Consider the following 14078-nt stretch of genomic DNA (forward strand, 5'->3'; position numbering starts at 1 on the left):
GACACGAGATACTGGTTGTATTGTCTTATAATCATCACTCTTTTCCTGTATATTACTTATGATCTTTACAACTGGACTGTTTCATGTAGTTAATATTTGTATTCATTATTTGTATTAATGTATATTTTGTTTATTTATTTTGTAAAACTAATAAAAATATTTAAAAAAATGGCAACACCACATTTGCTTCGTACTGTAGGAGCAGTGTAACATTTCTTTACTCGACCCACTTTGAATCTATTTGCTTCATTAATGGACACACAAATCTCTTGCGAACTGCAGATGTCTGCTTTTGATATTTTTTTTTTTTTAAAGTAAGATGAAATTAGCTTGCTCTTAATAGAAGGGGATGCTGGAAAGTTCTCAGCCCAACCAACCAACTTCCTAAATTCTGAGCATTATTTTGCCACTGTAACTGAAAAGAGTGTTATTTCATTATATGCTAATTTGCAGAAACAAAATTCTATGTTTTTAACATTGTTTCAGATCATTGATTGAGACATATCCGTTTCATTATTTTCTTGGTTGGACTGAGAACAATTTTCAGCACCCCCCTCATAGGATGCCTAAGGCCATTTACATTCAAATAGTCTAGTTTCAAACCTCCCATATTAAGATTGAAGAAAGTCTGCATTGAGAGTAAAAATAACAGCTAACTGTGACTAAAATAAAATGCAATCCAAGCTATATCTATAACACTGAAATTCATCATATAAAAGGAAGTAAACTAGGAGCTGTCATTTGCTAGATCTTATCTTACCTTGTTTGACGTAGAACCAAAATATGCCACTTTGTGCCAGGTAGCTATGAATATCCAAGTAGCTGTGAATTGTATATTGGGGAAGTACTGATTGATGTCTTGGGTGACTCTCTGCAGCAGCTGGGGGTCCTTGCTTTCTCTGTAATAAACTTTCCCAGCGATCTCATTATTCACATCACCCCAATATGGAGTAACAAAAGCTCTCCCATCTGCTAGAGGAAATGGATCTGGGGTGTAAGTGGAAACTGAATCTTCAAAGGACACAACACCATTGTTGTTCACCTGTCAAGCACCAAAACAAAATATCATAGTCTGTCAAATCCAGTTATGATATCATTACAATATGAGGATAATATTGAGCGACTGGAATACGCCATGGTGAGGATCATTTCTGCATCATGATTAGAGATTCCTGAAGCAATTCAATGCAAATTTCATTAGTTCATTTAGGGCCTCTTTTATAAAGCCATGGTAGCGATTCTCACGCAGCAAATGCAAAGCAGCTCATTCAGTTCCCATGGGCTGTGTCACATTTGCCATGCCAGTACTTGGCCAGTACCAATGGCTTTCTAAAAGGGGCCCTTAATTGGTTGACATTTTTTTTTAAAAAAAGATCTAGGATATTTTAACAAAACCTATTGCAAATTCATATAAAAACTCTAGAGATCTATGAAATATTTGAATCAGATTTTGATGAATTTAGAGGGTTTCCCTAATAATGGCTTTCTGAAAATAGGATTTACATGTGGAAAAGAACATAAGATTTGTAGCTGCTGGGTCAGACCAGTGGTCCATCGTGCCCAGCAGTCCACTCACGCAGCAGCCCTTAGGTCAAAAACCAGTGCCCTATTTGAGTCGAGCCTTACTTGAGCATGTTCTGTTCCAGTAGGAACTTATCCAACCTTGTCTTGAATCCCTAAAGGGTTCTTTCCCCTATAACAGGCTCTGGGAGAGTGTTCCAGACTTCCACCACTCTCTGGGTGAAGAAGAACTTCCTTATGTTTGTATAGAATCTTTTCCCTTCTAACTTTAGCAAGTGCCTTCTCGTTCTCTTCACCATGGAGAGGGTGAACAATCTCTCTCTCTACTAAGTCAATTCCATTTTTTTTTAAATTACATGCCTGTGTATGCATGTATGAGCACAGTTTGGGTGAAGACAAAGTAAAGATGCAATATATTTTATAAAATATATACACATTTGCATAAAAAACATACATTTACACTTGCTTTGGGGCAGGTGTAAATCTGTGTGATATTAAGGCTAGTTCTGAGTACTTATAAAGGCACAAAAGCACTTTTTATGCTTTTATAAATTAAATACTGTATGGATTTTACCGAACTTGAAAAAGGCTGAAATCCTTCTGGTTTGACTGAAGCTAAAACCCTATATGAAGAGCTACTGCCAGCCAAAGAGATCAAATACTATCCCCACAAACACTCCTCTCCCTGGTTTACCGACAACTTAAGAACTAAGGAAATGGTACAAATCCAAACTTAACAGTTACAAGTCCAAATGGAAGTAACTGCATGAAGCCACCCTAGAGGCTAAAAAGAAGTACTACTCTGAACAACTATTCAAAACCCCCATCAAATCAAAAAACCTTTTCAAACAAACAAAAAAATACATCATCACAAGGAGACAACCAATGCTTCAACACTGAACTCGACAGCGAAGCACTCTCAAAATACTTCACTGACAAAGCAGACAAAATACAGTCTCACCTCAACACTGCCACACTGCAGACAAAATAATTAAAACTACAACCGAAAACCTAACTCACTTTGAAACTGTCTCCCACTATGACATTGCTGAGATACTAGACAGTATTCGCCCTACTGGCTCCAACCTAGGTCCCTATCTGCCACACCTCTTAGTGGCGGTGAAGGACGCCTTTGTACACTTCATCCTTCCTCTCATCAACACCTCTTTACAAACAGGTACAGTCCCCACAAACTAGAAGTCAGCGGTTATCAGACTGATCTTAAAAAAAAAAAACATGCTCGACCCCAATGTACCAGGCAACTGTAAACCTATCTCCAACCTATCCTTTGTCTCCAAGATCCTGCAAAAAACAGTATTAAACAAACTGCACCCCTTCATCAACAAACAAGGAGTCCTATCCACCTTCCAGTCTGGATTCAAGATATTCCACAGTACTGAAATGGTCCTTCTCGACATCGTCGATGACTGCTGCAAACTCATGGACAAGGGTAATGATGTCATTTTGGTGCTGCTGGATCTCTGCATAGCATTCGACTCTATTGACCATCCTCTCCTCTTTGTGAATTTTCCTTACAAAGCAAAGTTGTCTGTTTAGAGTCTCTCAAAATACTTCGTTTCTCACTCCTCCAAATCCTAAACAATTTGGTTAAAAAATTTATTTGCAAACACGAGACCTACTGTGAGTATAGGGAAGACGACCTGCCACTCACACCGTGAACACAGCAGTCTTTTGGCTGTTGTGAGAGAGGTATGTGTAAGGCTGATCCTTAGCATGCACAGTAGAGTACTTGTGTGGCGTGGGAAAAATAATTAAAAAATTCCCGCCCGCTTGCAATGGCAACCTATCACCTTCTAACCATATCTTTCAGGTGGCATCCTCATTCTACAACTGCAACAACTCCAAAAAGATAAGGATCTACTTTTCTGAATCTGACTTCACCCAACTACTCTATGCCTTAGTACTCTCCTGCATGGATCACTACAATGTGCTATTCAAAAGTCTAATGGCGAAGAATGCACATCATCTCAAACACATAAAAAATGCAGCAATCAAACTTCAAAAAAACCTTGGTGCCTCTGACTCTGTCTCACAGGCCAAATGCAGTGTCTTCAAGGGCCTGATGCTAGTGTTTAGATCCTTGCACGACTAGGCACCAGGCTATGTGATTACCAAGCTTCCTCCATACGTACCTCAAACGTCCCCTGGCCATACCTTACAACTGGAAACTGCCAAACAACGTGCCTACTCCCACTTCATACAAGCCACTGGAATCGACTGCTCCCGCAGATCAGATCCCTTGAAAGTCTCCTCAGCTTTAGGAAAGCAATTAAAACATACCTCTTCACCTAACTCCACTGACCATGACTGATGGATTACAAAGAAATGTATATGGGTACTAGATCTTGGTACATGTCATGTTAGGGTAAAAACTTGAATTGAAATTCTTCCATGGTAACTATGGAAATTTAACCTGTAAAATTGTATATTATGTATATTGGTATTATATCCCTAGTGTGTGTCAAGCTAGGATAATAATTTGTATTGAAAATCTTGCACTGTAAGGATGACTTTGACAAACTGTAACCACATAGGAGACAGCCATCTCTGCACAAACAGCAGCAAAATCCAAAAGAAGACAGAAGAGTGTGCCTGGTCTTCAAAACCCACTTTATTAGCAACCAATGATAAAATCCATGCACATAGTAGTCTTGTTAATCATAAATGCGTATGGCAAATTATGGACTCGAACGGACTGTGTTTTGGCTAAATTACCTGCATCTGGAGTCCCAAATAGGTCAATGACAAACCAAAAGTGAAATCCAAATCCATATGGATATGGGGGTAAAATAAACTGTCAAAGAGCATTCCTTCCAAAGAAGAGCTCAATATAGCTTGAGTTATTGTCTAAAGATGGTTTAAAGAGGTGTAACTTATAGAAAACCTTTCTAACAAGGAAATTTACCTGATTCTTCATAGTTAGTCCTGAGTCTAGTATAACTAACGTGACCATTTATTTTTTCCTCAAAATGGGACATCTACTAATTTTTAGGTAATAACATTGTAGATATGTTGTCTTTCTGTCTTTCTTTTTTTCTCTCTCCCTGCCCCTCTCCTTCCCTTTCTTTCTCTCTGCCGCCGATTTCTTTCTGCTTCTCTGACACCAACGCAGCATCAGGCCAGGTGCTTGCAGCAACTTTATAAGCAGTGGGCCCACAAGCCTCCTCCCCCTCCCCCCCCCCGATGTCAATTCTAATGTTGGAGAGGAAATTCGCCCGAAACTTCCTCTCTGATGTCAGAATTGACGTCTGTGGGGGGGGGGGGGTGAAAGGCTTATGGCCCGCCGCTCGTAAAGTCGCATCCCATTGTCCCCAAGCACAGCACCTCTTTTTGAAATTGTTACAGTGGGTTGCTCTCTTTCTGAAAATGGGACATTTCGGCATCCAGAAGCTGTGCTTGGGGACAACAGAATAGGCTACCTAAAAAAGGGATGGTCCCATTTAAAACAGGACGTATGGTCACGTTAAATATAACATCTAATATTTTTGGATTTATTTTCAATTTGGAGAAATTCATCTGTAGGCAGTTTGAAACATTTACAAGGGAGGACGTCAAAATCACCAAAATAGATAATTTTAACCCCCCCCTTAATAAAATCATAGTGTGGTTTTTAGCACTGGCCGCCACAGTAACAGCTCCGATGCTCATAGGAATTCTATTGACTTGAGTATCAATAAACAATAAAATAAAAGATGATCCAGTGTCCCTACTTTAAGTTGACAGTGCCAGCATCTAATAGACTTGGAATTATCCAATTTTTGTAAATGAACAGGGGTCCAAAATATTCTATATAACAATAAGAACCAAGTTTGTCTCATAGATGCTGATGCTGTACATCTTATTCTCCAAGTCCAAATCCATGGCCATTGCATAGCAGAAATATTCTGCTTGTTTCTATACTCCAAATGTCTCTTAAGCTTGTTTTAGGGGTTTTTTCCCCAAATATTCAGATATTAATTTATACCCACCCTTTCTATTGTCGTGATCTTGCGTGCTGATTTTCATTTCTCAATCGGTTTCTAGTATTTTTCTAGGGCTGAGGAGATTAAGAACAGCAGCTGTGGCTTGGCTGGCATAGCTGGCGAACTGTGGGGACCTTTGCTATTTGCATTTATTTCTTTGCATTTTCCAACAGCATTTCTGTTTTTATTTGTTGATACTCCTGTTCGGAGTCTTGTTTGGTTTTCTGTATATAGTTCTTAGTTCTGCTTGGCTATTCGGCAGACTGAGGTAATTAGGGAGGGGGTCACATGATGTGTATAGTTCCAGGGTTTTGTCTCGGTTTCCACCTGCTGGTCATGATGAGATATATGCCCTGCTTGTGGGATGAATCCTATATCAGTTTGGAGAAGCTAAAAAAAAAAAATGATCAGGTAAGAACCTAATTTCTCCTTCCTTACCCTGTAGGTCCTGCAATTGTGTGGCTTTGATGATCTTCAACATATAATGCCACGCCCCCTCCTTTTATTCCTACATTCCTACAGTGACGGAATTCAAGAATGCGTGAGATAAACACAGATGAGAAAGCAATCGCCAACTTTGGTCTAGATTCACTAAGCAAACCGATCGTGTACCGACCGGTTTGCGACCCCTTAGCGACCAGATATCCCTCCGGCCCGATTCACTAACCCCTGTAGCGATCCGATCCCGATCATCCCATGCTAATTAGTAAAACCCCATGCAAAATAGCCAAGCGATTGATTCACTAACAATTGCTTGCTATTTTGAGTTGGGTTTTACTATTGGCAAACCCGACTGCTGCAGACCTGTCGGTAACTGAGTTACCATCAGGTCTGCAGGCTTTTTGACAGGTCTGCCTGTCTTTTTTATTCATTTTTTTTCCATGGCACAGATATTTTGCATGTGTTACACACGCAAAAATATCTGCCCCATAAAAAAAATTAATAAAAGACAGGCAGGCCTGTCAAAAAAATGTGGCCTCCACAAACAAATATGCCTCCTCCTCCCCCCCCCAAGAGAAAAAAGCAGGAGGGATGCCAACTCCCTCCTGCCATCAGTATTAAAACGAGAAAAACCAAAAGCAGCATGACACTCCCCCCCGACTGGCACGGCCCACCCCGACACAGAACGGCTCACCCCTGACACCAAAAGTTGGGAGCAGGAGGGGTGCTTGCTTGGTCCCTCCTGCTCCTAAGCCTCCCACCCCCCAGGCCCATCCCTGGTCAGCCCACGTGGTCGGGCCCGGCCCACCCACTCTGGTACCTTTACAATTGTTTGGAGCAGGAGGGTTGCCCAGTCCCTCCTGCTCCTTTGAGACAGGCTCCCAGCAGGCTCTCATCTTCTGAAGCGGGAGGAGTGCTTGGACCCTCCTCCTGCTCCTACGCTGCTGAAAATCTTTGGGAGGAGGAGAAAAGTCCTCCTCCTCCTGCTCTTCGGCCAGCTGCCGCCCCAATAGTGGCCTTAGGCCCCATCCCTGCACATCATCTGATGCACAGGGAGAGGCCAGGGGCTTTAGTCCTCCATTACTATGCCTTAGTAAAATTGCCTTGGACACCCATTAGGAATGCCACCATTTTGAAGTCTCCAATGTCTTCCCAGTCTTCCAGAGAGTTCTGGAACAAGGGCTTAAGGAATATGGTTGGAAAGAGAGTCAAAACTAAACTTGAGAATGTTTCTGTACAGAAAGAGTGCTTTTGGGAATGTTTCTGTAAAAAATGGAAGATTCATTAAATAGCTGCACAGTGAAGTGTTGGAGATAAGAACATCATCAGCATGGGGTAAGTACAGAGGATTTCTAAGAGATAGGAAAATATTGTAAAAACTGAGCAGGACACACTGATGGGCACTATGTTCTCTGTATCTCTAAGAATTAGCCTCCTTAGCACACAACCTTGATTTAAAGACAGGAGCATTTGTGGTTTTACATCTGATAAAACTGTAGAAGCGTTGTAGGGATAAGATAGGTATAACATAAAAAAATATACTGACACTATATTATGAAACTGCTACTCACAAAAGCAGACTTGTATGTCTTGTCAAAGAAAGTAAACGGTGTTGAGATTGGAATTTCATCTGATGCTCCATCATCTTTAACAGGAGTTGACTTGTCCCCCAATTCAGGTCCATATGGGTATAGGAGAGGATCTAAGGGATAAACAGAATGCTCTGATGTGACTGGAAGGAGGAAAACAAACTGAGTTTCCATTGATATAATTTCAGTCAAGGCATTGTCAATCTGAGTGAAATAATTTTGTGCAGTTAATACTCTGCAAGTACAGTGGAACAAAACCTGATAAAATGTTATCTGATGCTCATGAGCTGATGAAAGGTAGTGAAATGTTACCTGATCCATACACTGGTGAGAGAGCTGAAAAACAGAGAAAATATATTTTAATGATTCAATTACAATGATGTATAAATACTACAATCCCTACAGCTAGACCAAAAGCCTCAGCAGTATCTGGAACCATATCTAGGACAATATGACATACTGTAGTAGAATAGGAACATATTAGAAGATAGCACATAAAGACCAATTATTTTGGCCTACAAAGCTAAACAGTATACTAGCTTCAAACTGTTTGTAGGATATTACCCTTTTATCCAACTTAGTTTTGTTTTCCTCTTTGATTCATTACACTATGTAACAAAATTGTATTTTTTTTCCTGGCTAATAAGTATTCTTTCTTAATTGCCTATGCCACAAAAGTATATAAAATTGCTATCATTCCCTTCAAACTTTGTTTTTGTGACCAGGACATTGATATTTTGAAATTTACCTTTTTTTGCAGAACATTCCAGATTGATTTCAATTGAGTAGATCCAGTTTACAATATCAGTAGTGCAGATGATGAGAGAAACTCATACCATCCAAACTAAAAATACCTCAATGACTTGAACAGAGATCTTGGTCTCACCAAGTCCAGTGCCAAGCTTTTGATGTTTAGGCTCAACCAGTTGAATTTGTTGGATGAAAATGTACAAGTCACAGATCATAGAAAATGTTACCAAGCTTTTTCTACTTCTTCACCCATAAAATGGGCTCTGCTTCTGTCACAATGTGACAAGTCTGTTTGAGGCAATTGGAATTGTCTATAACTCAAAAGAGTGGTGTCTCTTCATTAACAGCTCACCCAGAAGCATCAAAGTTACGATACTCCATAACAGGAACAAGTACCCGTCTCTTCCACTGATTCACTCGGTGCACCTCAAAGGCCTTACTAGTCGCCTTGAAGTATGATAAATATGGCTAGGAAGACATTGGAGACTTCAAAATGGGTCTCCAAGGTAATTTTACCAAGTTTCCCTGCTATCTCTGCCTTTGGGACAACAGGGACATAAAGGAGCACTACCAAAGATGGGACTCCCTGGACTGAGGAGAAACATAATCAAATGGGAGCCACTGCACATCTAATTGGGCCTAATGAAACAATTTGTCAGAGTTCTAGATCAGGAGTCAGCAGCCTTCAAGTACCTTCAAAACATTTTCCCTAAACTGTTTGAGGCAAAGGTCATAACTGGTGTCTTTGCTGAGCCACAGATAAGAAGATCCTGGAAAGCAAGGAATTTTCAAAGAAGCTAGAAGGAAGGAGAAATTGGCTTGGAACAGCTTTGTCGCAGTTGTTTGGAGCTTCCTGGGCAATCACAAGGCCAAAGACTACATTGAATTGGTGAAGAATCTGGTGAAGAGTTACAGTAAAATGGGCTAAAGGATGTCTCTCAAAACCCATTTCCTTGATGCTCATTTTGAGATATTCAGGGAGAGCATACTGTCACAGGGCTGCCCCTGTTCCTAAGGAGGAAGCCTTGCCAGAAAAGGGAAATGGAGTTAAAACCCTTGAAAATATTCCTAAGCCTGCTAAGGAGAGTCCCAAAGCAGCTCCTAGGAATACTTACAAGCCAAGCCTTCCAGCAATGAAACCTCCTAAAGCAGGCAGATCTGGTTTAGCTTTACCTAATGTTTTCTTCTAGTATACCTACTATTATCTCCTAAAGTAAGGTCAACTTTAGATTAAGCAGATCCTTACCTAATCATATCAAGGGTGAGGACTATTTGATCTCAAGTGCCCGCAGCCCGTTACCAGAACTTATCTTGGTTATTAGGCCTTCAAGCAGGCTGTCATTGATCCAGGTCCTTCCCCACTATTATTATTTCCTTTTTCTTTTTAATGGTACTTATTTGCTTTTAATAGTACTTATAATACTTAGCTCGGGTGTTGTATAATGCCCGGTTATCCACTATTAACGTTTCCACTCATTGGTACTAATGCAACGGAAGATCTCCATTTTGTTCTTTTATAATACTAAGAGCTTCTTCAGGATAGAGCATTATATCATGCTCATTTTTTATTTGATATAACCACTATTGATTATCAACGAGACGGACTTCTGCGATTTAAAATGGAGTCCATCTCGTTGATAATCAATAGTGGTTACATAAAATAAAAAATGAGCATAATATAACACTCTATCCTGAAGAAGCTCTTAGTATTACAAAAGAGCGAAACAGAGATCTTCCATTGCATTAGTACCAACGAGTGGAAGCATTAATAGTGGATAACCGGGCATTATACAACACCCAAACTAAGTATTATAAGTATTATTAAAAGCAAATAAGTACCATTAAAAAGAAAAAGGAAATAATAATAGTGGGGGAAGGACCTGGATCAATGATAGCCCGCTTGAAGGCCTAATAACCAAGATAAGTTCTGGTAACGGGCTGCGGGCACTTGAGATCAAATAGTCCTCACCCTTGATATGATTAGGTAAGGACCTGCATAATCTAAAGTTGGCCTTACTTTAGGAGATAATATTAGCTTTACCTAAGCCAGTTATAGGAAAACAGATGGAAAGACTAGATCTCCCAGCAGGCATAGAGCCAGGGAAAGGGAAGAACAGGGCTGGAATACAAGCCACTTCCAATCAGTCCCAAATTGGTTTAGGCCAGGTGAGCTCTGTGAAAGCAGACAACACCAACATACCTGCAGGGAGGATTAATCAGCTTCCTGCAGTGAGAGAAAAGGGAGTAGTTTTCTCAAAGCAGGGGAGTCAGCTCCAGAAGCAGTGGGAGCACCAGCCTCAGAGTACACACCGGCTCCCAACCCAGCAAACCAGAGCCAGTCAGCCAGTTGCAAATCACAGATTGCCAGTTCAAGGAATTAGGAAGCCACAGTCTACCTCCTTGCTACCAGACCAGGCAGAGGTGGGTGATATAGAAGCAAGCTGATCTTTTCCTGTTATGGCAGCTGGGAGAAAATGTGGAATGTGTACTACATTAAGACAAGGCTGTAAAGTCTTTGTGTTTGAAGAAAGCTTTACATTAAGAACCAGTTTTTTTGTTGTTGTTTTTCTCTTTTGGAGACAGTAAGCTGGGAACTGACTATTGTTTGTATTCTAGTGTAAATCATGTTTTATTGTTGTACAATCAGCAAACACACAGAACATGTGTTCTAAATGCTGCCAGGAAACCTATATATGCCCTAGCCATATTTCAACCCCTAATTCTATAATCTTGATCAGTTACCCACGCTCATTCCACTACCTTCTGGTCCCACACTGCAGATTGAATTCTCAAGCAAAGTTTTGGGCATCATTATTGACTCTACACTTTCCTTTAATGATCATCTCAACTCTCTGGTAAAAAAATGTTTTTTTAGTCTTCACATGTTGAGGAAAGTGAGATCCTGTTTCCGCCAACAACATTTTGCTGTCCTTATACAATCAATCATTCTTTCCAGACTGGACTATTGTAATTCCATCTATCTAAGTCTAACCAAGAAAAATCTTCAAAGACTTCAGCAGATCCAGAACCAGAACACTGCGGCTAGGATGATCTTCGCAAAAAGTAAATTTGACCATGTCTCACCACTCCTGTCCAAGCTCCACTGGCTTTCTGTTATCTCCAGGGTCCACTTTAAATGTGCCTGCCTAACCTTCAAGATCCTACACAGCATCCTTCCTCCTTTTATTCCACTATCCTGGAATTCCTCAAATCCAATTTCCACCAGATCCACCCAAAAACTAAAATTATCCTTCCCCTCCTTAAAAGGCATATCCCATGTTGGTAAACTAGGGTCTTCCCTCCCCTTCAGAATCACTCAGCTCTGGAATAATCTTACTTCCCCTCTTCGTAACTTGAGTTCCCTTCAACTATTCCGTAAGCATCTGAAAACTTGGCTATTCTCCAAAATGTAACTTTCTTCCCCTCTCTGGTACTCTAAGCCCTAACCTCTCTTTATACTTATTTCTATAATTCCATTGGAGTTCCGTTCTATCCCAACTCCTGTAAACCGTGCCGAGCTCCACATTGTGGAGAAGATGCGGTATTTAAAAACAGTGTAGTAGAGGATCAACCACTGGCAGTGGAAGCACAGGATATTACCCTTAAAGATTTGTGGCTAAGTATGTCTAGAGTTGAAGGGATTCTCAGAGAAACAGTGAAACGAACGTTAGACTTTTCACAATCTGTGTCTCAAAAATTTGAAAATGTGGACTCTAATTTGAATTGTTTGGATAAAAGATTAAATGTGGTTGAAACACAAAGTAATGCACTTCAAACTATCTCAGTATCTGCCGTTAAGGATTCTACGGTGTTACACTCAAAAATGGAAATGATGGAAAATGTTTATAGAGCGAGAAATCTCCGCTTGGTTAATTTCCCAATAACTCATCTATTGTCTCCTGAAATTTTGTTAAGGAAATACTTTAAAGAAATATTGGGATTACCCAATGCGGAAACTTTTACAATAAATAATTATTATTATGTTCCACAAAAGAAAATACAATCCGCCCAGGAGGTGGACCACTTGGTTACTAATGAAATAAATCTGACAGAGTTCTTGGAGGTTAGTCAGGATGTGATCCAGAGTAGGTCCACTCTGGTAGTAACGTGCATGAGTGAGACAGACAAAATGTTAATAATGAAAACTTACTTTAAAAATAGGCTGACAAAATTTTGTGGAGATTTGGTTCGGATTTTTCCTGATGTATCAAGAGCTACACAATTTAGAAGGAAAGAATTTCTAAAATTAAAACCAAGGGTCTTAGCTCTTGATGCATCATACTATTTAAAATTTCCATGTAAATGTCTTGTTAAACTACAAGACATTGAATATGTTTTTTGGGATCCTATTCAATTGCAACAATTCTTATTAGTTCGAGAACAGATATGAACTTTATTTTCAACGTGTTTCATAACTGAGAATTAGGAGGAGGTAAGAGTCCCAGATAAAATGGAAGGGTCTAGATTCATGCGGATGAATCAAGTACCACTTCTTAGTTTTCTTTTTATTCTTTTTCATAATTTGATTGGTGGCATGTCTTCTCACTTGTTGTGGGCTTTGAAAGGAATTTTGTTTATATGTATAATTACTGTTAATTATGTTAAGATCCTTTTTTTCCTTGTATCATCTGATATTGTAACTATTAAATCTGCATAAATTTAAAAAAAAACTACATGGTTTTAGGGATATCATTTTTTCTTTCTCTGAATCTATCATTGCATTTAAAAACAGGAACGGGGATCTGATGGTAGAAATAAACTATCTCTTACCAGAAAAAGACAACAGATATTAAACAGTAAGTGACAAATGTATTATCTGGCACATATGTTGGTTTTTAAAAACAGCATCTACAAAACATTCTTTTTTTTACGTTATGATTAGAGCAAGAAACGGCTGGAGAGCCGACACCTTCTACATCGACAAGTTCTAACCAACAACCGGCTCCTTACCGGAAGCCAAAAGATAAACGAAATAGTAGGTATCCTGGTTTTGTAAGGAGACTAGGGTTAAAAGAAAATGTCATTACTTTTATAATGGTTGATCAAGAAAATATTAGGCAGTCAGATCCTCAAGGGTGGGGAAAAAGTATTAACGGTTATGCTATGTTATAAATTGTGGATCGGGAAAATGTTAGAAAGTCGCAAGCAGATACCATGAACCTGACGGAAAAGTATAACAGGAAAAGATCGCATAGTAAAAGCTTCTTAGACGGGGAATCAGAGCCCAAAGGTGCTTACAGGAAACCAAAAGATAAACGAAATAGTAAGTATTCTAATTTTGTAAGGAGACTAGTGTAAAAGAAAATGTCATTACTTTTATAATGGTTGATGAAGAAAATGTTAAGCACAGACAGATCCTCAAAGGGGAAAAAGTATTAACGGTCATGCTATGTTATAAATTGTAGATCAAGAAAATGTTAGAAAGTCACAAGCAGATACCGTGAAGCCGACAGAAAAGTTTAACAGCACAGAAGCACAGCCGAACAGCACAGAAGAAGGAGAATGTTATGAAGTTGATAATTATTCTGATAGCAGCAAAGTGTCAGAGGATGGTTCAAATAAGGGTGCATTAGGTCCTTCTGAAGATACAGAACCAATCAGCTATGTCCAGTTTGTGAAAAGATGGGATCGTAAACTGGGCAAGTTTCATGGTGTACTTTATTCAGAAGAATTTTGTTTCATTAATTTAGACAGGATAACATCATTACGTGATGCTCAAAATGCTATACGCCAAGGCATTCAACATATCATGGACGATGTTAGCAACAGAGTATCGCCCGGTGACTACGTACAA

General features: G+C 39.6%; 1 protein-coding gene across 1 annotated transcript in view; it reads right to left on the minus strand.

The window, feature by feature from the left end:
• LOC117345873 (alpha-tectorin-like) overlaps positions 1-14078 on the minus strand; it is a 99122-nt gene that overhangs the window by 51222 nt on the left and 33822 nt on the right. Inside the window, exons 3-5 of the mRNA XM_033915142.1 lie at positions 7847-7870; positions 7517-7647; positions 761-1042 (exon numbers count right to left, since the gene is read on the minus strand). Coding sequence (XP_033771033.1) covers positions 761-1042; positions 7517-7647; positions 7847-7870 — 437 coding nt within the window. The remainder of the gene's footprint in view (positions 1-760; positions 1043-7516; positions 7648-7846; positions 7871-14078) is intronic.

This window comes from Geotrypetes seraphini, chromosome 11 (genome assembly GCF_902459505.1).
Source record: "Geotrypetes seraphini chromosome 11, aGeoSer1.1, whole genome shotgun sequence".
NCBI classification, from domain to species: domain Eukaryota; kingdom Metazoa; phylum Chordata; class Amphibia; order Gymnophiona; family Dermophiidae; genus Geotrypetes; species Geotrypetes seraphini.